The sequence below is a fragment of the Gopherus evgoodei genome, chromosome 4 (assembly GCF_007399415.2).
Source record: "Gopherus evgoodei ecotype Sinaloan lineage chromosome 4, rGopEvg1_v1.p, whole genome shotgun sequence".
In the NCBI taxonomy this organism is placed as follows: Eukaryota; Metazoa; Chordata; order Testudines; family Testudinidae; genus Gopherus; species Gopherus evgoodei.
This window is the reverse complement of record NC_044325.1, coordinates 4,011,274-4,036,229: the sequence shown is the minus strand read 5'-3', so window position 1 is coordinate 4,036,229 and position 24,956 is coordinate 4,011,274. Positions and strand designations below refer to the sequence as shown.

The 24,956-nt window shown below is 42.2% G+C and overlaps 2 protein-coding genes across 2 annotated transcripts in view; one reads left to right on the top strand and one right to left on the bottom strand.

Moving 5' to 3' along the window:
* FANCM (FA complementation group M) overlaps positions 1-24,956 on the bottom strand; it is a 157,747-nt gene that overhangs the window by 100,867 nt on the left and 31,924 nt on the right. The gene's annotated exons all lie outside the window — the stretch shown is intronic.
* LOC115651667 (heme-binding protein 2-like) overlaps positions 4,823-24,956 on the top strand; it is a 28,052-nt gene continuing 7,918 nt past the window's right edge. The window contains exons 1-2 of the mRNA XM_030562782.1: positions 4,823-5,315; positions 21,345-21,436. Coding sequence (XP_030418642.1) covers positions 5,093-5,315; positions 21,345-21,436 — 315 coding nt within the window. The 5' untranslated portion in view covers positions 4,823-5,092. The remainder of the gene's footprint in view (positions 5,316-21,344; positions 21,437-24,956) is intronic.

Genomic DNA, 24,956 nt, shown 5'->3' with positions numbered 1-24,956 from the left:
CACCTCTCTCAGTGTAATAATTCTCTTTCAAGTACATTTCCTCACAAGTTAGGAATTTGTCAACCCGAAGAGTGGAGCCTATGAAAATGAGAGACCAGGCTTGGCAACAGGGCCACGCCTTTGGCACCTGTGATTGAAGCTATTTAGAATGATGTTGTGGCCTTCAGAACCACATGCAAGACTCACTCATTTGACTTGGCTTTCCTGCAGTCTCAGTTAAAAACAGAAAAGTAGCAAAAAGGAGGGTAGACCAAAAGGAGGTGATGTCAAGAAGAAATAAAGGGATAGAAAAGAGAAGAGAGAGGAACTAAAAACTAATTAAAACTCCAAAAAAGGACACACAAATCCAACTGCCTTGAGGTGAGTAGAGAGGAAATAATGCAATAGGCCTTTTTAAGATTTGGATTTGATTCTTTTCCAGGTGCTTGGATACCACAATGTTGGGTGATGTTATAAGACAAATATATATGGTGGCCAAATCTATTTGAAGAGTCTGCACAACGTGCCTGGAATTCTGTGCAGACAAGACTGCATCTTGGGTTGTACCCCTGCTTTCCTAATTCCAAACAACGCCACATATAGACCAGATCACAAAAAAGTTCCTTTCTGCCCACTCCTAGACTGATTCTGATGGAAAGCCTCCATATCTGCCGAGTTTCTAATGCGCCGGGGGTAGTCCCCCAGCTCCGCACCCACTGCACCCCTTCCCCCAAGGCCCCACTCCACCCTGCCTCTTCCTGCTCCGTTCCACATCCTCCCCCATGCATGCCCAGCCCTTGCTCCTCCCCCGCCCCCAGAGCCTCCTCCATGCCATGGAACAGTTGATCTGCGGTGGGCGAGAGGCGCTGGGGGAAGAGGGAGGCGCTGACTGGTGGGGCTGCCGGCAGGTGGGAGGCACTCAGGAGAGGGGGAGGTGCTGATAAGGGGGCGGACAGCAGATGCTAAGCACCCACCATTTTTTTTTGTGGGTGCTCCAGGGATGGGGAACACTGTGGCCCTGGGTGTGGGGACACTGTGTGGGACAACCTGGAGGCAGCATAGGCTGCCCTGGGGCCCTGGAACTCCATCCAGGCCAGGCCATGAGAGCAAGTGATGCAACACAGGTGTAATGTCACAGTCTGCTGCTTTGCTGTTACAGTAATATTTGCTGAAGCCACCCCTTCACTCTGCCCTTATTTGGGACTCCAATGTGTTCCCTGCTGTTTATGGGGGTTCAAAGGTGCATTGGGGGAAGAGGAATGAATGAATACACAGGATGGTCAAACAGCTAGAGGAAGGAGAAAGGCAAAATCACAGGCAGGGAGTAGGAGCTGGGGGTAAGAATGGGACAGAGGCATTGTCACATATTGGGAAAAGGAGAAAACACTAGGATAGGAAGAGGTAGAGGGGATAAGTTACCATAGATAGAGTGAGCCACCTGCAGTGGTTGCAGAAATAGGTGTGAGTGACACAAATGGAACATCTCAGCACCCACTTCCCAGGACTGTGTTCTTAAAGGCACAGTGCATCCCAATACCTAGACAAAGCAGGTCTTCTCCATCTGAAATGATATCCTGAGCTACTAAAAAGGGACTTAAGTCACTGAAATATTATACACACTTACACTCCTAAAAAAATCAGAATTGCCATACATGTTTTTAGACTTGAAAATAATTCCTTATTAGTTTATATGTCTGCATAAAACCACACAGCAGTACATAGATTTGTCTTATCTGCTGTTCTGATACCCTGAACTTGAGTCATGATAAAGAGATTGCACTACAGTACTTGTATGAGGTGAACAGAAAAATACAATTTCGTTTATCATTTTTACAGTGCAATTATTTGTAATAAAAATAATAAAGTGAATACTGTACACTTTGTATTCTATGTTGTAATATAAATCAATATATTTGAAAATGTAGAAAAACATCCAAAGATATTTAATAAATTTCAATTGGTATTCTATTATTTAACATTGTGATTGTGATTAATTTTTTTTAGTTAATTGCATGAGTTAACTGCAAATGACAGCTCTAATTAAAAATATTAATAGTTGCTAGTAGTTTTAGCAATCACAACCAAGCAGTTTTAGTATAACATTTTCTCTGTTTTTTATTGTGAATTTGTAACTTGCAATTTTTATAGTAATTTTATTATTTAGGACTCAAAAGTCATGACATTAAAAATATTGATTCTTTCCATTTGCCTTTTTGTTCCTGAGCCTTCAGGTGCAGTAGGCCCAGAGCCACAACGGTATTTCAGCTCCTAACATCCACTGACTTCAATGGAAGTTAAGAGGCTAAACAGCTTTCTGGATCTGGGTGTAGACTTATTTTTTTGTTATTTCTTCCAAAGAATCCATATACCTAAAACAGTTATACATTCCTATAACATTTAATGCTATTTTGGACTCCCTCCACCCCAATTTAAAATTAATTACAAATCCTGATTTCGTTAAGTAATTCCGCCATCTTGCAAACAGCGAAAAGAATGCCCTATATTCTTCTATGACTTCATTTGGTGCATACATAGATGCTGATTTTTCTACTGAACTTATTTCTAATTACTTACTTTATGGTTATAGCTATATATATATATGATACATACTTGTGCTGTGACACATTTCTGTGGTGTTCTTCCTACTGATGAGATTACTGTTTTGTACTACCAAAATCAAAGATTTTTTAAGAGTGAATCCATTTTATGATGTTACTCCTTTGCACTGGTCAGGCACGGGGGCATAGTGCTGACCTCACCTAGTTTACCCTTCAGTATAACTGAAGTGCATGGTCTCTGCTATGTTTTTATAGCAGGTCAGGTAATGCATGCTAGTTACTTCATGGTAAAAAACACATCTTGTCATTAGCAAAACATAATGTAAGCCTTTTTTTCATTAATAACATGATCCCAGGAAAACATGACTTACAAACACATTAGAGAGACACTGTAACATCTTTTATTGGATCAACTTCACTTGGTCAGAGAGACTAGCTTTTGAGCTTATACTGCTGAAGTCGACATACTCAGATCTACTTATCGTGGTGTATTCACTGTGGTAAGTCGATGGCTGACGGTCTCCCATCAACTCTGCCTGTGCCTCTCACCCCGGTGGCATACCGGAGTTAATGGGAGAGTGCTCCGCGGTTGATTTATCGCATCTAGACTAGACGTGATAAATCAACCTCCGCTGGATCAATCATTGCCCGTCAATCCAGCAGGTAATGTAGACTAGCCCCAACAAGCATGAACCGGAAAGCAAGGGAGGGGGAAAAAACAGCCTGGGGAGGTGGAATGTTAGTGGGTTATAGATTGGGATGACTTAGTTGATGTTGGTCCTGCTTTGAGTGGGAGGTTGGATTAGATGGCCTCCTGAGGTCTCTTCCAACCCTGACATTCTATGATTCTATGACTGTTATAATGAACTGCAAATCTGGTGTCTCTAGTCCATGATTTTTAGAGTCTAGAAAAGTTATGAATTTAAGCTCGTCTTCTGAAGGTGTTCATAGTACAAGAAAAAAGGTTACAGCCCAGTATCCAGACAACTGCATATAGACTCAATGGAATAACCGGATAAGGATCAAATTGTGATAATGTTAGTAAATGTTTCAGCTGTAGCCAGTAGTCATATCTTCACTAATAATTACATAGATTCATAGACTCTAGGACTGGAAGGGACCTTGAGAGGTCATCGAGTCCAGTCCCCTGCCCTCATGGCAGGACCAAATACTGTCTAGACCATACCTAATAGACATTTATCTAACCTACTCTTAAATATCTCCAGAGATGGAGATTCCACAACTTCCCTAGGCAATCTGTTCCAGTGTTTAACTACCCTGACAGTTAGGAACTTTTTCCTAATGTCCAAACTAAATCTCCCTTGCTGCAGTTTAAGCCCATTGCTTCTTGTTCTATCATTGGAGGCTAAGGTGAACAAGTTCTCTCCCTCCTCCTGATGACACCCTTTTAGATACCTGAAAACTGCTATCATGTCCCCTCTCAGTCTTCTCTTTTCCAAACTAAACAAACCCAATTCCTTCAGCCTTCCTTCATAGGTCATGTTCTCAAGACCTTTAATCATTCTTGTTGCTCTTCTCTGGACCCTCTCCAATTTCTCCACATCTTTCTTGAAATGCGGTGCCCAGAACTGGACACAATACTCCAGTGAGGCCTAACCAGCGCAGAGTAAAGCGGAAGAATGACTTCTCGTGTCTTGTTTACAACACACCTGTTAATGCATCCCAGAATCACGTTTGCTTTTTTTGCAACAGTATCACACTGTTGACTCATATTAAGCTTGTGGTCTACTATGACTAGGTCTCTTTCTGCCATACTCCTTCCTAGGCAAGTTCAAGGATTATTATTTTATAATCATACAAGTTAATTTAGATTATATTTTGAATAATTAATTGCATCATTTTTCATCTGCTGTTTTTCAAAGGTACAGTGAGACTCCTGCAAGAGGTGGGAACAGGCGTCCTGCCTTCCAGAGAGAACCAAGGAAGACATCCTAAGCAACAGGAAAGAATATAGCTGCACAAAGCATGTATAGCTGTTTACAAAACACTTACATTGTATAATTATTTGTGAAGATAAATATTTTGGTTTTCTTGCAATCATACAGTTGAAATGCAAATGAGTAATATTTAGAGCAGTTCAATTTTAATGTCCATTTGAACAAAAATATGAATTGTTTCTAAAACCACACTCAGATGCTTGTTTTGGCAAGAATGCAAGGTAACGCAAGCCACTCCTTTTTCTACAATGGTCACATTTTCCAGATGAGACCACCCCCCCTCCCTGTCCACATGTCAGACGGTAACAAACTGACGGCTGGGCCACCCCCTGGCCAGAGGGCTGGGAAAGGCAAAGGCAGCAAACGGTGACAGGGACTAGCAGCTGTCAGTAAACGCTCCGAACGGCGGATTGTGCCGGCGCAGCAGTCGCCAAGGCAGCTCCGGGCTGCCCCCGCCTCCGCCTCGCTGAAATCCCTCGGCAGTGCGAGCAAAAGCGCCGCCTTGACAGCAGCCGCCGCCACTGCCCCCGCCCCCGCCGCAGGGCGCAGAGCACATCGTCCCTGGGCCCGGCGCGGCAGGACAGCGACCCCCACACCATGCAGCAGGAAGCGGTCAGCTGCCGCATGAGCGGCGCGGCCGGGGAGCCCGGCGCCCCGGGGGCGATCACCCTGGAGGACCTGGACCGCATGGCCGAGGAGCCGAGCCCCGACTCGCCTTATCACAGCAGCGGCTGCGGCCAGGGGGACGAGGCCGAGCAGGAGCGCCTGCTCAGCTACTGGCAGAGCGTGGGCAGGGGGCACCAGGTGGACGTGCCCAGGGGTAAGAGCCCGGCCGCGAGGGGAGGGGGCTGCACCCCGCTCGCTGCGCGGCTGAGGAGTCCCCTGGGCTCCCCACCGCCTAGGTCCCAGAGGCAGAGGGGGGTGGCTATCGCCGAGCGAGGGTTAGAGAGACCAGCCGAAACGGCAAGCCTGGGGAAGAGGCAATGCATTATTAAACGGGGTGTATTTTGTGCTGCAGCCCCACTTCTCATCTTCATCTCCAGCCTCAGCTAGTTTTTCAGTCTGCTAAAACGGGCTAGCCCAACTCCGGCTGACACTGGAGGAGGCTGGTGCTGTTACACCCCTTTTAAGGTAATTGAAGGGCCCCTCAGCAGACTGGACACCAAGTTATAACAAAATACAAATTTAAATCTGAGCCTCTCTCTACAAGTGTATTTAATTCACTTTAATGTTGTGAACGAATGTGCCTGTAAATGCTGAAACAGTGTGTAGCTAGGTTAAACCTCTTAACAATAAAAAACAAACAGTTTAGGATTTAGCCAGATTATGCAGAAGGAACTGAGAAAGAAGGAGCATATACATTAGGAACGTGATATTCCATGTTTACATGAATACCTTTCTAATTCTTTTAGGAATCTTACAATACTGTCCTACCATTAACAATTTTACTTTTGTTTTATGGACTATACAGTTTTTTCAAATGCTTTGGCTGTATAGTGAGATTGAAAAGAAAGGGAATAGGAGCAATGATCCTTCCAACCAGCGAGGAGGGAAGAGATTACAATTTGTGTTATCACACTGTGACTCTTTAATAGAATTGGCTTCCACACTGGTGAAACGGAAAACAATTTGTGTACAGTTATGAGGCTTGCCTAGGTGAAAGTTTATACTTCTAGGAAGAAAACTGATACATGCCTGTGACTATAGGACAAGGGGTAGGGGGCGCCCTTTAGACTGTGGTTCTACTGTAATTGATCTCACACCTTGGACAAATAATTTTGAAACAGTGACTTCTGTAGGGCTGCTGCTAAATATCTGATTTGCCAGCCAGCTTTTGCACTTTCTAATTTATATTTATTGTCATATGTATCAAAAAATTTAGTCACTACCATCATGAAACTTCCCACAGTAATATTTTAATGGGAGGGTGTGGCGAGAAAGAGTTCATATTAAAGTTTGTTGAGTATTAGCTATTATGTTACAAATATTGCCTTTTGACTATTGTTAAGGGAACGTAAATTAGACCTAGTTTCAGGTGTTTTGGGGAAGTTATGCTTCCAATTCTGAGATGTATGGCCTGATCCATCAAGAACAGGGCAGTGTTCATATGAGGTAACTGGATCAAACCATGGATAAATGAAGGCACAGCTAAATCTTTGTTCAAAATAATTGTGGAATTTTTTTTTAAAAATTGGTCAGAGTAATTTTTCAGGTCCTAGGAACTTGACTCATTTGTACTACAGGACATAACACTAAGTAAACAAATTGGGACAGCTCATCTCTAAAAGGGAGTTTTTGAATTTTCTTTGGTTTTGTTTTGGGGGTGTGTGTGTGTGTGTTTATTTTTTGTTTTACTTCCATTTTTGAGAAGTTCAGGAAAGTGAAACACTATAGTTATTAGAGAACTTGTAGGAAGACATGCAAGGAGAAACAAAGATAAGTAGTCTGAATAAAAATCAATCAATCATTCTGTTAACTCTTGTTGGCATTAAACAAACTGAGAAATACTTGAGAGGGTTTTCCCCAACATCCCCCCACTTTCAGCTAAAGTATGAGAAAGCTCAGTCCATAGCTGAGATCAACAAGACTTCAACAAAATCAGCAGAAAAACTAGACTTTATATTCCCAAGATTAAAACACAACACACCAACCAACAAGTCACAAACCCCAAATTATTTTTCATTTCCGGTCATGTTTACGTTTCTCTTCCTAACCTTAATTCTCTTCTTTCCTGTATTACAATTAGGGATGGGAAAACCAACAAACCCTTGCCCCTCCCTTAAAACTGAAAAGGCATTATAAATAGATTCAGGCAGATACTGTTTTTGTACATGATGACAACTCACTACACTTTGCCTTCTTTTGTGGGCTTCCTTAGAAGATACTGTGTCTAGGAAGTCATCAGACCTCATGGGGTTTTCAAAGTGTGGCCCAGATCCAGTAGGTAGTGGTGCTGGAGCTACGTGTGTAAGGAGCAGGGAGAAAAACCAAGAACTCAAGCTTTCCATGATGAAAATTGAGCAGAGCCCTTCCCCATTTGAGATTCATATAACCAAGGTGAAGGCATGTCCATTGTGGGGAAAAGTAACCCCTTCACACAAAAGAAGTCAATTTCCTAATACCTGTATATAATATTTGATTATACAGTTTTACTAAGATTTGCTAGACAATATTACAATATTTACAATATTTTGGAAACATAACAGAAAAGAAATTATTTTGCAGCACCCACACTTTTGTAAATACGACCTTTCTATAACCTATTTTGCAAGGCTGAGTAAAGGTTGAAAAGGGAATCAATGAAAATTCTGGATTGAATTAAAACTATACCTTTGTACTAAGGTAAGATTTTTCCTGAGAGAGAAAAAAGTGATCCAAGTAGACTTCCCTACTTGGGCAAGCACGTTTGTGTTCTGCTCCCCCATGACAAATACCACAAAACACTTTTATAGCTATTTTTATCAGAGGATTTCAAAATCCTTTAAGTTAGATATCATTGTCATTTTACAGTTGAGGAAACTAAGGCACAGAAGGCAAGCGTGTATCCTTGGGCCATGTCTTCTATAGGAAATGAGTGAGAATTTGCAAGACTTGAAGAAAGTGGAAGTTCACAGGCATAGCATACTAGATGATGAGAAGTCAGAGGAGGCACATAAGATGAAATCAAGTTCTGAAGGCAACTGAGGCTGTTGGACTAAAAGTAGAGAAAAGTGTTTGCTATGGCAAACCCTGTTACAGCTCTTAAGACATTCAAACAGAGGGGGGTTGGTGGCAGATCCAGAAAAAGTCAAAGCTTTAATTGAGATGTCATCCCCTAAAAATGTGTTTTATAAGATGCAACTCCTTAGTATAATATAATTTTGGAATGAATTCAGACTTAGTCTGTCCTCAGAAGACCAAGACAGAGTCTACGTATTGGAGATTAAAACACAGAAGCATTGGCTAACAGAATTTGTTGACTACATCCCTAGTATGGTCTTTTTTTGCTGTTTCCAATTCTACAGCAGTTGACATTCCACCTTTAGTGAGGTCTCTTTGGGAAGGTCTTCCACTTCCATAGAGATGAATGGAAGCCCAGGGCATTGTTCTAGTTTTCAGGCACTGAGACCAGGTACGCCCAAATACAACTAATACTTTGAGAGCACGAGAGAGGTTCACAAGATATTTTGAGGGTCTTTAGATTATTTTCAAACTTGTGACAGACCACCACCAAACTCATAATAAACATTGGAGACCAAAATAAGGTCCTGCCTTAGATGCCAGAGATTGCTTATGTATTTGAGATTTGAACTTGATTTAATATACACACCAAGAAAGGCTGCAGTGGTAATTGATACCTTACCAAGGAACCCTTTTGATCACCCAGATTCACCAGAGGCTCAGAATGATAAATACACACAAGCCTGTTTAGATTTCCTTTACATCTCTAGAAAGACGGGCAGAATGAGCTGGAGTATGTCCTGGCAGTATCTCTATTGTGAAACAAGGTGAGAGAAGTAGCTTTCAGAAGGATACTGTTTATTCTAATAAGTTATTTATTTTTAGTGTTTGTAGAAAGTGACTGATACTCAGTTACTGTCGCAACAGCAGGCCCAATAGTCAAACCAATACCTATCCACTGGACCATGGCAAACGCCTCAATATAACAAATACAAAATCTTCCTTTAGTTATAAACATAGTTCCTTCACTATCATCATCAGAAGCAGGAAACCTATAATAGCAGGTATTTCAGGTTCCTTTATTCCAACTTAAATAAGAGACTCCTTACAAGGCTTTAAAAAACTGGCTAAACCAAGCCTATCCTACTTGCTTTAAGAATCCAGTTGCTGAATTTTGAAGTTATTAGCCAAGATATTTAACGCCATCATAAAAATAAAAGACATTGCATGTGCCATATACCTACTTAGGTTAGTGACTGCCAAGTAGAATCCTTCTCTCTTTTCTCAAGTGAAGCCTACAGCAGGTATGATGAATTTAGATCAGGTGCCTGGTATGACATTCAGAATCTGGTGAATATACCTGCTAATAAGACCCACCCAATTAGAGGTTACCGAATCTTCATGTTAAAGAACTTCTAAACCAAGTTCTGTCAAATATATCAGACCACTCCTATCCTCTTCCCACTGAAATCCCACCAAAAAGACTTGCTCCTTGTAGAACACTCACATATAGTGTCAATCCTAATTACCATTTTAAAATTTAAATAATTGAACCTTCAAGATGTACACATATGTATAGTGAATCACCATCTGAGTGTAGTGCTACAATTCATCCTTCTTTAGCCTGTCCCCTCCCAAAGTTATTTCATATCTTACGTCATGTCTGAATGTTAAGCTTTTAAGGACATGCACCATATGTCTCAAGTACCTAGCACACCTGTGGGCACTATTTAAAAAATATATTATATACTAGTTTTCATGGAATGCTAAATCCATAACAAACGTTCAAATTTAAAAGCAGTTTTAATTGAGCAATACGTATTTTACTTCACAGCTCCACAACACAAGTTGCTTGGCTGACATTCCAAAGACTTACCTTCAGGTTAAACATGAAAAATTTCCTCTAATGGAATTTTTTTAAAAAGGTCACTAGAAGGGATGAAATAGAGCTTATAAAGAATACCTTATGCACCCTTTGCTACAGAGATATTTCAATATATCAAAAACCTTATTCCTAAGATAAAGGTTAAAAAATCCTATTACTATAAGCAGCATAGACAGGAATGTTATTCAGTGATTTAGCTTAAATTAATTTGCTTTAGTACAAAGTTTTTCTATCAACTCTCAATTTGGGTAAGGTTATATATTTTATTGGACCAACTTCCCTTGGTGAGACACAAGCTTTTGAGATTATATGGAACTCTTCTTCAGATCTGGGAAAGGTACTCCGAGGGCTAATGCAGCTACACTGCTGTAGTGCATCTGGTGAAGATGCTCTAAACCAGTGCTTTTCAAACTTTTTGTATTGGTGAGCCCTCTCAAGATAGCAAGCCTCCGAGTACGACAACCCTCCCCCCCCAATAAATTAAAAATGGGGAGGTAATGTAATTTAATGGGGACTTGGGGTTGTCAGCCCCACAAAGCTGACAGCTTGCGACCCCCATGTAACTACCTTGTGACCACCTAAGGGGTCACAACCCCCAATTTGAGAACCCCTGCTCTAAACTGACTAGGGAGATCTCTCCCATTGACGTATTTACTCAACCCCTGTGATAGGCGGTAGCTGTGTCAGCTGGAGAAGCTCTCCTGCCGACAATGCGCTATCTACATTGGCGCTTAGATCAGTGTAATTTACATCGTTCAGGAGTGTGGATTATTCACACTCTTGAGCGATGTAAGTTGCGGGGAAGTAAGTGGTAGTGTAGACAAGCCCAGAGTGTCACAACTAAATAGAAGGTTGAACAGATAGTTTAGCACAAGTAGTTAGCACCTACTCTAAGGGACTACTCAAGTTGAAGAAGCCCATTAACACTCCCGCAGTCACAGGACAAAAAGGAGGGTTAGTGAGTTACAGATCGTTGTAATAAGAAGTAAATCCGGTGTCATTTTTAGATCATGATTTTTAGGGTCTAGTAAAGTTATGAATTTCAGCTCCCAGGCTAGTCTTTTGAAAGTGTTCAGATTTCCTTTGAGGATGAGGACTGATAAGTCAGATATAGACTGATCGCTTTGTGAAAAGTGTTCATCCACAGGTAACAGTGTTTTTGTCTTTTATCATTTTCCTGTGTGAGGTCATCGAGAACATAGCAATTGTCTGATTTCAAATGGTCCCTTAGAACATGTGCTAACTATGTGTATTACGCTATCTGTTCGAACTTGTATTTAACTGTGACATGAAGTACCTTTCCCAGACCTGAAGAAGAGCTGTGTAGCACAAAAGCTTCTCTCCTCCAAACAGAATTTGGTTCAATAAAAGATATTATCTCACTCACCTTGTCTCTCTAATATCCTGGGACCAACATGGCTACAACTATACTGCATATCAAAATTGTAAGTCAGCCTCCAGTGGTATTAAAGCAGGAGCTTATGTTTTAATTACTAACCAAAATACTTAAGGTTTAAACCAGAGGTCAAAATTAATCAATTAATATTAACATTTTCAATAACAGTTCTCTTCATTAGACGATGATATTGGATAGAAAATAATAAAATATAAAGAGAACTACTGTAAAGATTTAAAAACGTAACTAAATTTTCCACACAATAAACATCTATATTTGTGGTAAACAAGACGAAACTCAGTCCTACTAACAAATATTGTTACTTACCTTCCAGTAACTGTAGTTCTTAGAGATTTTTTTTTTTTTAAACACACATTCCACTCAGTGTCCATGTGGGTGAGTTGGATTCTAGTGAGCATCAACGTCTGCGAAGGCCTCACTAGGTGCCTACAGTCGAGGACATGAAGGGTGGGGTGGCCACAACCCAAAATCAGTTACTTCACTAATAAGAATCCTGTAGGACCAGGAGTCCTATGAGTAGTGATGGAGGGTGCTTTGTGAAATCTGTGTAGACAACACATCTTGAAGAGCCACAGTTACTGTAGAGTAAATAACTGTTCTCTCTTCTTTCAGGGATTTGTCCACACATTCTACTCTGTGACTAAAATGGTTGCCTGGAGCTAGGGTGTGCAGAGGCTTACCTGAAGAATAGTTGTAGAATCTTCACTCTACCAAAACTAGCATCCAACCTGGTAGCTTGTATCAGGGAATAATGAGTGGTGACGGTATGGACTGAACTCCATGTTGATGCCCTGCATCTCTCTGATATGGGGATATTACCCAAGCAGGTCACCAAAGCTGCTTGAGCAGTGAATGAGCTTTAATCTGTCCAGGTAGATCTTTCTTAGCCAAAACTTGTCATAACACAATCAAATACCTGCTTTGACAGGCTCTGATGACATATGTTGCTCCTTAGCCCATTCCACAAATGCCACACACAGTCCAGATGTACACCTGAATGGCATGGTCATAGCTAAATAAAATGACAATGCTCAGGATTATCCAGCATGTGAAGTCTCATTTTATCTGGAGTGGAATGCAGTTTAGGGAATCTGAAAAAACCGACGCAGAAGTTGGAAACCACCTTCGGCAGAAACTTAAGGTGAGATCTGAGTGTGACAATGTTCTTGTGAAAGAATGTCGGGGGGACCCCACTGCAAAGGCCTGAATCTCTCCTATTCCCCTGGCTGATGTGATGGCCACCAAAGAGGCTGTCTTCCTCAACATGTGAGGGAGACCTGGTAGCCAGTGGTTCAAAGGGTGGACCCATCAGTCCAGTCATCAACAAGTTGAGGACCAAGGCAGGAGAAGGTTCCCACTTCAGACCAGGGGGAAGTTTTGAGCACTCAATGAAGAACCTTGTGGGATGCTAGAAAATGGTACAGCCTTGTCCAGGAAGATGATTCACCAACGTCTCTATCAAAGTATGGGTCAGGTTTTATTGTTTTAGAGAAAGTAAGTAGTTCAGTATAGCTGAAATCGGGGCTGCTACCAAGCAAGAACTGATGCTGCATTGCCCAGACAGAAACCTTCTTCCATAAGTCAGTCTGGGCAAGAGTTTCCTGTTTTGGAGCAAGATGGCTTGAAATGCAGGAGAGCAGATCCTGTCTGTAGGTGTTAACCAGCCAGCCAGCCAGCATCCAGGCTATCAGATGCAGGATTCAGCCATTGTTCTGTAAGACCAGATCTGGTAAGGAGATGAGATGTCATCGTGAAAGGTTCACAAGGCTTGAGTACCAAAGCTGTCTGGACTTTGCTGGAATTATGATAACCCAGCCTGCTTCAATTTCCTCAAGACCCTAGGTATCTGACCCTGGGTCTTAATGGAAAGGCATACATCACACCAGGAGCTCACCAGAGGAAAGTGAAAGCATTAAAGACAGCATCTGTGCTTCCCGTGCAACAGAACCTCAGGTACTTATGGAGATAGGTTGCAAATAATGATAGAACTTTAAAGAAATGGACCAACCAGTCCATGCGATGCCTTTTGGTTGAGTTTGGTGTATCTACCAATCTTAACCACCCTTGCAAATACTGCAGGTGAAGTCTGGCATGCTGCCTGTGATAGATGTCCATTCCAATGTGTACCCCAAGAATCTGAGGCTGTTCATACAGAGTGTGTCTCAAGTTGCTCGAGGAGGATGAGCACAGTCTGCAGTTTCATAAAGGTATGCTCTAATATACCTGAAATCTAACAGTACCTCAATAAACTATGCTCAGAGACAGGGTCAGTGTGGATTTTTCCTTGTTTACTCTGAGTTCCAGCATAGTAAAGAGGCTTGGTGTCCTTTGAAATAAGTCTGTCACTTGCTGGGAGGATTCTCCCTGTATCAGCCAGTCATCTAAAGTAGGAATACATCTGGATTCCTTGTCTTCTCAGACAGGCCTCAGCTAGGACATGGGGAGTAAATGCGGGGCTGTGGAGAAACCAAAGGGTAGGATTCTACTGATAGTGAATTACATATCAGGAACATCAGTTATTTTCTGTGAGCAGGATGCATTAGATGTGAAGTTAGGCATGTTGAAGGTTGAGAGCTGGCAAGCCAGTCCATGGGATCCAGACAGGGGATTTACAGAGGCAAGAGTCACAATATGGAATTTGAAGCAATGGACAAAGGTTTAGATGCTGAAGACTGAGGATAGGTCTTCAACCCTCCTTTCTTCTTTGGGATTGAGAAATAGAGGCAAATGGGACAGTGGTTGCCAAAAAGGAGGACAGGAGGATGATCTGCAGATGGTCTAACCAGACTCTCAATGTACATGTCAAAACTGGTTTAATGTCAGGAGCCCTGGAATGGCATGGAAGTGGTAAAATCACTGCCTTTTCCTCAAGGAGGACTGTTAGTGCAGATGACGACTGTGGTCTATCATACAATTATTATGGTCTCAGGTGCTTCCTTTTGGGGGATGAGATGCACAAGTCTAAAGATCTCAAAGTAGTTCTGGAGTCTTTTAGGACATAGAGGGGGGAGGGATAGCTCAGTGGTTTGAGCATTGGCCTGCTAAACCCAGGGTTGTGAGTTCAATCCTTGAGGGGGCGATTTGGGGATTGGTCCTGCTTTGAGCAGGGGGTTGGACTAGACTACGTGATCTCCTGAGGTCCCTTCCAACCCTAATAATCTATGATCTATGATAGAGAGCCTCATCCATATCACTGTTAAAGAGCTCACTGTCTTTGAATGGGAGGTCCTCTATGGTGACCTAGACTTCCAGTTTCATTTCCAGTGATTAATGCTACCAAGACCTCATCACTCTGGCACTAGCCATTGATCTGGTGGCTGCCAGTGCTGAAAGCTTTCCAGTTCCTCGAGCTGTCCTTTCCACATTCTGTCCCATAAAGAAAAGATGTATGTGGAGAGCAGCACTTCAACAATCACCACTCCCAACTAAAGTCTTACTTGGTGTCACCATGCGTTCGTGGGTCACAACTGAGAATACCAAATTCAGGACAAGCTGCTGGGGAAAATTGGCAGACATGCCCCAAAACTGGTGATTATTCTTCCATGAGATATACCAAACCAGCAACAAAAGTAAACTTCTGCCTCACCACACTGGCTAACAAAAACTCAGAAATGCAACCGCCTTAGGTATGCCAGTCCTGGATTCAACACCCAGACACTAGACTTAAAAATTAGTGGTTCTTTAAAAGTCAATTTAATCAAACAAAAGGTTCTCCTGATCCCAAAGGACCAGCCACACACCCGAGTCAATATATAACTCAGATCTTACCCAATAATCATGCTGTTGCCAATCCTTTAGTATTTAAAATCTAAAGGTTTATTTATAAAGACAGACAGGAGTTAAAATTGGTTAAAGGTATCAAATACATACAAAAAATTCAGAGTTCTTGGATCAGGTTTGTAGCATGGATGGAGTAAACTGCTGGCTTAAGTCAAGTCTCTGGTTGCTTCCAAATCAATGGAAGGTCCTCAGTCCCTTGGTTAGCATGCTTAGTATAAGTCCAGAGTCCAGAGGCTAACGCAGGAAAGAGGCCAAATGGAGATGTTTCTAGGCCTTTTATAGCTTCTCCCACGTGGAGGGAAACTCATTGTTCCAAGCAAAGCCCTCAACACAGTTTGTGGAAAAGTACAGACATACAAGATGGACTTCAGTACCACATGATCTAGTCGCATGCCCTTGCATGCTTCAGTGAGTCATAGCAGCCCTTACCCATAGTCTGGCTGAAACGTCCTCAGGAAAGTCCATCAAGTTCTCTCAAGTGAAGCAAAACCCATTGTTCTCACTGTGGAAAATTACAGGTAGCAAGATGGTGTTTGGGGTCACATGGCCAAGTCACATGTCCATGCATGATTTCGCTTAGTCGCAGCAGAAGCCATTACCTATATTCCAGATGGAACGTTCATAGGAAAGTCCATTAAGTGTAGATAGGCGACTTCCATGGTACATTGTGAGTTAAGTGTTCCTTGATGAGCCATTTTAACTTGAATAGTCCCTTCAAGATGTGCAGGCTAAATACCTTGTGGGTGCTACCCAGGTGCAAACATTTGAAATCCAGGTATAGAGCCAATACTCCTAACTTCAAATACAAAAATGATACATGCATACAAATAATCATATGCAGCAAATAACTTTTCTATTGACACCTTTTTTGACACACTTAGTACAAGATTTGTTGCAAATATATAACAGTGGTAGCAATAATGATTTAAATGGTAATATTTTAATGAGACAATGTCACACTTGGAAACACATTTTCCTCCAAAAGAGGTCTGATTTCTTCAGGTCTTTCTCTTGAGAGGAAGGCTGTGGTTGCCCCTCCTGCTTTGGCTTTGCATGAGCCACCTGTAATACAAGAGTACCAGTAGGTTTCACAAAAGTATTCAAACCCTTTACCTAGCGCCTGATGTCTCCTGTTGAGATCTTTCGATGTTGCTGTGATTAAGACAAGCATATGCCCAATCAATTAGGCTGTTTTGAACAGTCCACCATTAATGGCAATGGCCACTTGCCCCAAGGAGGAAGGCTGTAGGATATCTAGAAGCTTATGTTGATTCTATTGGATGATTCTCCACAGCAAAATATCCAACATCTCCACTATTCTCTTTAACGGGTGCTAGAAGACCATTAGCTTGTCCATAGAAGCAGTGGATTGAGGATTAACTGCCTCATCTGAGGAGGAGGATGAGATGGCTAAAGGCAGGTGACCTTCAGGAAGTGGTCACCTCCACTGTATTCTTTTTCTCCCTCCATGAATTGAGGTTGAGCCAGGACAGGGGCCTGGGCTGACAGAAGCTGTCTCTTTTGCAAGACAACCTTAGATGAAGCTAACTTTCTCCAGTGCAGAACAAAAAACTTTGAAACCACAAATATTTTTTGTGGGATCGAATTCTTATTTTCTAACCAGCCTTACTTACAAGCCTTAGAAAAGCCACAGTTTGCACATGCTTAATAGAGACTTATTAGAGAATAACAGCTAAAATTGATGAAGACTCTGTCCTAACTGAGCATGCTCAAGCTTCTCACATATCCTACTACTGTACTGGCCAGACTGCACATGTGACTCCCCACAGAGCAACTGAGCATGTGTCATCCCCTAACAGCTCCTACATGTCACCATACTGCACATAAGCCATCCCCATAGAATGAGTGAACATGCTGCAGTCCACAGTAACAGGGGCAAAGACAGATCTTCCATGAAATGGCTGCTCCAGGCTGGGATGGTGCTGGGCATTGGGACTCGAAGCAGAGCACTTGTCTATCTTGTGTTCTCCATGATCCTCCTGCTGGCATCCAAGCAGCATGGAGGAGAAAGCTGTCAGATTCAAATGCAGAGTAAACAAAAGCTAGACCCGGGGAAAGGAAAGTAGCTGGGGAAGGGGACAAGAAGTCTGGTGAGACTGGGACTGTGGGGAGTGGGGTAGGAGAGAAACTGGGACACATTGAGCAAGGAGACTAGGGTGATGGAAGCCAGTAGGCTTTGGGGCACAAACACTGAGATTGGACAAGAAGCTGGGACTGGCTGGACGAGGAGCCTGGGACTAAATCAGAAAGAATGGGGGTGCAGGGGAGGGAAGACAGATCTGACAAGGGGCTGGGTGTTCAGGGAGAATGGGGACTGGCTATACAGAGAGACTGACAAGGAGCCAGGGAGGGGAAAAAGGTCAGGGGAGATACGGAGATTGGATAAGGAGCTCAATGAAGGGAACCTAGGACTGGAATCTGGGGAGTGGGCATGGGAGAGAAGAGAAGTTGGATGAGGAGCCTGGAGAGGGACACTAAGACTGGCTGGGAAAGGAGACTGGCATGAAACTGGGTAGGCAAGAAGAATGTGATTGGAACAAGGAACTTGGGGTGGATAAAAGACTGGAGTGGGACTGGGCAGAAATGTTTGTACCCATTAGAACACACTCCCCTCCAGAGTCTCACCATTCCTCTACTGTTAACAACTATCTTTGAAACACACACACAAAGTATCTCTCCTTCACCTCGTGCTGACCCACACACAGGATGATAACCTACAACTGCTATCAGTTACTCCATTAGCTCAAGTGGCAGAGGTCTGTGCAGTAGATCTAAAAGGTTCCAACCCAGCAGAGGACCGATGTTGATGTCCCTATAATGCCACATGAGGGAATTTCTTGTTATTCAATTTGCTTTAAAAAAACCTAGGAAATTACATACAAAAACATATTAAAAAACTATTAAGGTCACAAAGTCAAGACTCAGAAGTTAATTCTGGCATTGCCTTAGGGACCTCATGCCATCTTAATTCAGCTGCCTTGGTGCCAGGACTGTGAGCACAAGCAACACACACGACACTTAAGAGGCTCATTTTTTATATTCAGTACCATCTTTACTTACAAACAAAGCAAAGAAGTATACAAAATGCTAGTGTGCCTTTTAACCCAAACAAAAGTGGTAGCTTTTTTATTTTAGACTTGCCAGTGTCTTCTGTTATGCCATTATGACTAATATTAAAATATTAATCCACTGTGAATTCTTTCTGCATCAGGATGTGAAAAATTTACAAATCTGAAGTTTTGAAACCTATTTTGTCCTGATTCAAGCTTTTGTACATTACAGCTTCGTTTTGCTAGAAAGTCAATATTTACTATTACAAAAGTTGACCAGTTAATTTAGTCATTTTAAGTATTGTGACAGACCCAGGCCAGTGGGGTACAGGAGTCTGGTAGAGGGCAAATATACTGGTCACTGGGTGAGTAGTTTTCTGTTCCCTGAGTGACCAGAACAGGGGCTGCACTAGAGTAATCAGGAACCTGCTAGAACCAATTAAGGCAGACAGGCTGATTAGAACACCTGCAGCCAATCAAGGCAGGCTAATCAGGGCACCTGGGTTTAAAAAGGAGCTCACTCCAGTCAGGGATGGGGGAGCCAGAGGAGAGGAAGTGTGTGTGAGGAGCTGGGAGCAAGAGGCACAAGGAGCTGAGAGTGAGAGGCTGTGCTGCTGGAGGACTAAGGAGTACAAGCGTTATCAGACACCAGGAGGAAGATCCTGTGGTGAGGATAAAGAAGTTGCTTGGAGGAGGCCTTGGGGAAGTAGCCCAGGGAGGTGTAGTTGTCACACAGCTGTTACAGGAGGCACTATAGACAGCTGCAATCCACAGGGCCCTGGGCTGGAACCCGGAGGAGAGGGCAGGCCCAGGTTCCCCCCAAACCTCCCAACTCCTGATCCAACACAGGAGGAGTTGACTCAGACTGTGGGGAAGGCCACTGAGGTGAGCAAATCTGCCAATAAGCGCAGTACACACCAAGGTAGAGGAGGAACTTTGTTACAGTATCTTCTGCACCTTCAAAGCTAAAGTAAAATCCCTTATCTAAAGTAGGTTATGTATCTAATCACATCATTATGACAAATATGTATAAAATATTATGCAATTGATGGAAACAATTGCAATTTAAAGAGCCTTTGACATTGCAGGTCTTAAAGTAGAGTGTAGAAAAATTCCCCATATTATTTAAATATTGAATTAGGGACCTGTGGCTGTTTAAGATAAGTTTTCAAAGGGCATGGTCTTCACTGAAACATATAGCTGGCATGTTTCATAAGTTTGGCCATTTTATTCTTTCTTAGTATAACTCAGTGATTCCCCCATATAAGAAATCTCAGTCTTTTTTAAGGTTAACAAGACAAAGCAAACTTCTTTTCAAGTAAGCTGTAGTGCCTATCTGTGGTATTTAGATACCATATTAATGTCACACTTAATTCTGTACAAGTTGCACGCATGAACTCCTGATCAGTTCCGTGACTGAAATCCCTTGTTTTGCTTCAGGGCTTTGGGTTATTTTTTAAAATCCTCTCCTACTTCGAACTCCTTGTTATTAGGGAACGATTGTGTAAGGAGGCAGATATTGCCTCATTCCAGAGGACATGTTTCTATGCTGATGACTCTTGTTAAAAGAAAATGAGTTAATTAAATTTGTTAATGAACTTCTGGGGGGAGAACTGTATGTCTCCGGCTCTGTTTTACTTGGATTCTGCCATATATTTCATGTTATAGTAGTCTCAGATGAAGACTCAGCACAATGTTCTTTTTAAGAACACTTTTGCTGTAGATTTGACAACACACAAAGAAGGTACCTATCTGAGATTTATAAAGATAGCTACAGCACTTGCCCCAAGGTTTAAGAATCTGAAGTGCCTCCAAAATCTGAGAGACACGAGGTGTGGAGCATACTTTCCGAAGTCTTAAAAGAGCAACACTCCAATGTGAGGACTACAGAACTTGAACCACCAAAAAAGAAAATCAACCTTCTGCTCGTGGCATCTGACTCAGATGATAAAAATGAACATGCATCAGTCCGCACTGCTTTGGATTGTTATCAAGCAGAACCCGTCAACAGCATGGACACGTCCTCTGAAATGGTGGTTGAAGCATGAAGGCACATATGAACCTTTAGCACATCTGGCATGTAAATATCCTGTGATACCAGCTGCAATAGTGCCGTGTGAACGCCTGTTCTCACTTTCAGGTGACGTGAACGAGAAGCGGGCAGCATTATCTCCTGCAAATGTTAAACAAACTTGTTTGTCTGAGTGATTGGCTGAACAAGAAGTATGACTGAGCGGACTTGTAGGCACTAAAGTTTTACATAGTTTTATTTTTGAATTTTTTTTAAATAATTCTATACTTTTAAGTTTAACCTTCATGATAAAGAGATTGCACTACAGTACTTGTATTAGGTAAATTGAAAGATACTATTTCTTGTTTGTTTGTTACAGTGCATATATTTGTGATAAAAATAAATATGAAGTGAGCACTGTATACTTTGTATTGTGTTGTAATTGAAATCAATATATTTGAAATGTAGAAAACATCCAAAAATATTTAAATTAATAGTATTCTACTATTAAACAGAGATTAATTACCAAATTTTTTAGTCGCATGATTAATCACAATTAATTTTTTTAATCGCTTGTCAGCCCTTATAGAGACAGTATGGATGTGGCCTATATATATAAAAACCCCATATGGCCTTGAGGATGTCACATGGACTGCAGCTGTGCGCTGATTGAGGCCGTACGTTGAGAACTACTGGACTAGACTCTTATCTAGGCATTGCTTCCTGAACAGTTGTACATGTTGGGTTTCTCTACTGGGGCAGTGGGAGTGTCAATAATCAATAGGGAGTATAGTAAGACTCGGACAGTATGGTACTTTGTGATATGAATAAATAGGAAGTTTCAAATCTGCTATAATTTTAGAGGTGCAAAGGTAAGAAAATCAACTTACTGTGCCTTTCTACACTGAGGTCAGTCAGGCTCATTTTTTAACAAAAGCAAAATAGGCCAAAATAAAACCAGATGTGCTTATTCCTTATTTCTGTAGTTTCAATTCTAAAATTAAAAACATATGATATCCTTGCAGACATGGCAGAGCCAATCCAGCAACTGACGAGAAATAATCAACCTCAGGAGAGAGAAAGTATCCCATTTACACTGATACACCGCAAAGAAAAGGTAATTCTTTTCCTGCCAAGTATTTATTTCAAGTATTTGAAAAGAGTACACTTTGATAAGCAATTTAATTTTTTAAGTGTTGCAAGACTGATGAGGTAACTGAAAACATGAGGAAACAAACCTGGCCCTAATGTTTAACAGTCCATAACTGAATAAGGGGAGAACAGTGCACACAACTGATTGAAATCAGTATGCCTAGAATGAAAGTTAGGTGATCCAAAACCACTTCAGTATGTCAGCATCCCAAATCAGTAACTGAATGTGTACTTCAGAGTTTAAAGCATATTTTCCCTTTATTTACCTTGCCAGATATGCAACAGATGTTATTTTCAAATATAATTTTAAAAAAATAAAGTCAGTGTTTTCCCAAGCAATTAGATTAAATCCAAATTAAACAGAAAAAGTTAAGGTGAGAGAGTATGAGATTTGTATGAACACTGCATAATAGCTACTGAAAGCTTAATGCAAGCTAAATACTTAGATATTTTAACTTCAAAAGTAAGAGTCCAAAAAAAGACTGCCCTCAAGAGTGCTTTTGATTTGTGAATTTGCCATTTTGTACAATCCATGCTTGCTCTGATCTAGAGAACAGAATACCTTCTCCCTACTCAGAGCCTGGGTCAGTTACAGTCTAGTTCTGCTTTGCAGATTTCAAGAATACACATGTGGATATCATCTTTAAAATGCCTCTGAGGCTACGTTCAGACTACCCGCCTTTAAAATCGATTGCTCGGGGATCGATATATCGCGTCTTATCTAGACGCGATATATCGATCCCCGAGCGCGCTTATATCGATTCCGGAACTCCATCAACCCCAACGGAGTTCCAGAATCGACAGGGAGAGCCGGGGACATCGATCCCGTTATTCACGTAGCTGAAGTTGCGTATCTAAGATCGATTTCCCCCCCGTAGTGTGGACCAGCCCAGAGATAACATTTCCACTCCTTAACTATTTGAAATTCATTTCTAGTTTTCCATTTCCACTCTCAAAATGTATCACTAAGCTGGCTAATCAAGTGGTGGGATTAACTTCTCTGTTTATCGGATCCATTGTTTTATCAGAACACAAAGGCTGTTACCAAAAGTGTGAGTAAAAACAAATATCGACATATTTAAAAGCAAAAAGGTGAAGCCAGCAGAGTTGAATTATCTATCTATAGCTAATTCAATTAATTTCACCCTGTTTACAAATAGACAGTACTAGTTGTTACTGGAATTACAAACAAACATTCAATGCAAACAGATTTCAGAGTAGGGATTTTTCACCAATTGTATGTGCTCTTTACTAGTCATTACAAATATCAGCTTGGTCAAGCAGAAGGGAATCACAGAATAGACTATCAGCCTTGGAAGGGAGATCATCTAGTCCAACCCCCTGCTCAAAGCAGGACCAATCTTTTTTCCCCAGATCCCTAAATGGCCCCCTCAAGGACTGACCTCACAACCCTGGGTCTAGCAGGCCAATGCTCAAACCACTGAGCTATCCCTCCCACGTTGGAGGAATATGGGCAGAAGAATCTGTGCTCTGTAGAGCATACTCCCACCCAGAAGCTGGACTCTAACCCAAGATTCCTAAGCCTGGCCGTTCCTCTCCTATCAGCAACTGTGAAACCCATCAGCAAAGCGTGCATCGCATCCCCCTCAAGTGAAAGTCCATACAGCAGTAGTACATTATCATCCTCTATCCTTACTCCTTTACTTCAAGTGGCAGAAGATCTAAAGTTTCCACACCTATTGATAAACCATGTTGGTGTCACTATGATGCCAGATGAGGGAATTTTTTTCCTTATTTGCTTTTTTAAAAGCCTAGGAAATTATAGTGTTATAGCTGTGTTGGTCCCAGGATATTAGAGAGAGAAGGTGCGACTTCATAACCTCCTCCACAAGGGAGGGTTGCTACAGCTCCTCTTCCAGGAACCAGAAACAGTGGGTGGTGATTAAGGCAAACCATGGGATCACAGAATATTAGGGTTGGAAGAGACTCAGGAGGTCATCTAGTCCAATTCCCTGCTCAAAGCAGGACAAACCCCAGCTAAATCATCCTAGCCAGGGCTTTGTCAAGCTGGGCCTTAAAAACCTCTAAGGAAAGAGATTCCACTATCTCCCTAGGTAACCCATTCCAGTGCTTCATCACCGGCCCAGTGAAATAGTGTTGCCTAATATCCAACCTAGACCTCCCCCACTGCAACTTGAGACCATTACTTGTTGTTCTGTCATCTGCCACCACTGAGAACAGCTGAGCTCCATCTTCTTTGGAACCTGCCTTCAGCAGCTGAAGGTTGCTATAAAATCTCCCCTAACTCTTCTCTTCTGCAGACTAAATAACCCCAGTTCCCTCAGCCTCTCCTTGTAAGTCACATGCTCAGCTCCCTAATTTTTTTTGCCCTCCACTGGACTCTCTCCAATTTGTCCACATCTCTTCTGTAGTGGGGGAACCAAAACCAAATGCAATACTCCAGGTGTGGCCTCACCAGTGTCAAGTAGAGGGGATTTATCACTTCCCTGTATCTGCTGGCAGTGCATCTCCTAATACAGCCCAATATGGCATTGGCCTTCTTGGCAATAAGGGCACACTGCTGGCTCATATCTAGCTTCTCGTCCACTGAAATCCCCAGGTCTTTTTCTGCAGAACAGCTGCTTAGCCAGTCGTTCCCTAGTCTGTAGCAGTGCATGGGATTCTTCCGTCCTAAATGCAGGACTCTGCACTTGTCCTTGTTGAACGTCATCAGATTTCTTTTGGTCCAATCCTCCAATTTGTCTAGGTCACTCTGGACCCTATCCCTACCCTCCAGTGTATCTACCTCTCCCCGCAGCTTAATGTCATCTGCAAACTGGCTGAGGGTACAATTCAGCCCATCATCCAGATTAAAAAGATGTTGAACAAAACCGGCCCCAGGACCAACCCCTAGGGCACTCTGCTTGATACTGGCTGCCAACTAGACATCGAGCCATTGATCAGTACCCGTTGAGCCCAACAATCTAGCCAGCTTTCTATCCACCTTATAGTCCATTCATCCAGTCCATACTTTTTTAACTTGTTAGCAAGAATGCTGTGGGAGACCATATCAAAAGCTTCGCTAAAGTCAACATATATTACGTCCACCGCTTCCCCATATCCACTGATCTCATCATAAAAGGCAATCAGGTTGGTCAGCATGATTGGCCCTTGGTGAATCCGTGTTGACTGTTCCTGATCACCTTCCTCTCCTCCAAGTGCTTCAAAATGGATTCCTGGAGGACCTGCTCTATGATTTTTCCGGGGACTGAAGTGAGGCTGACTGGTCTGTAGTTCCCTGGGTTCTCTTTCTTCCCTTTTTTAAATATGGGCACTGTATTTGCCTTTTTCCAATTATCTGGGACCTCCCCTGATCCCCATGAATTCTCAAAGATAATGGCCAATGGCTCTGCAATCACATCAGCCAACTCCCTCAGCACCCTTGGATGCATTAGTTCCAGACCCATGGACTTGTGCATGTCCAGCTTTTCTAAATAGTCTTTAACCTGTTCTTTCACCACTGA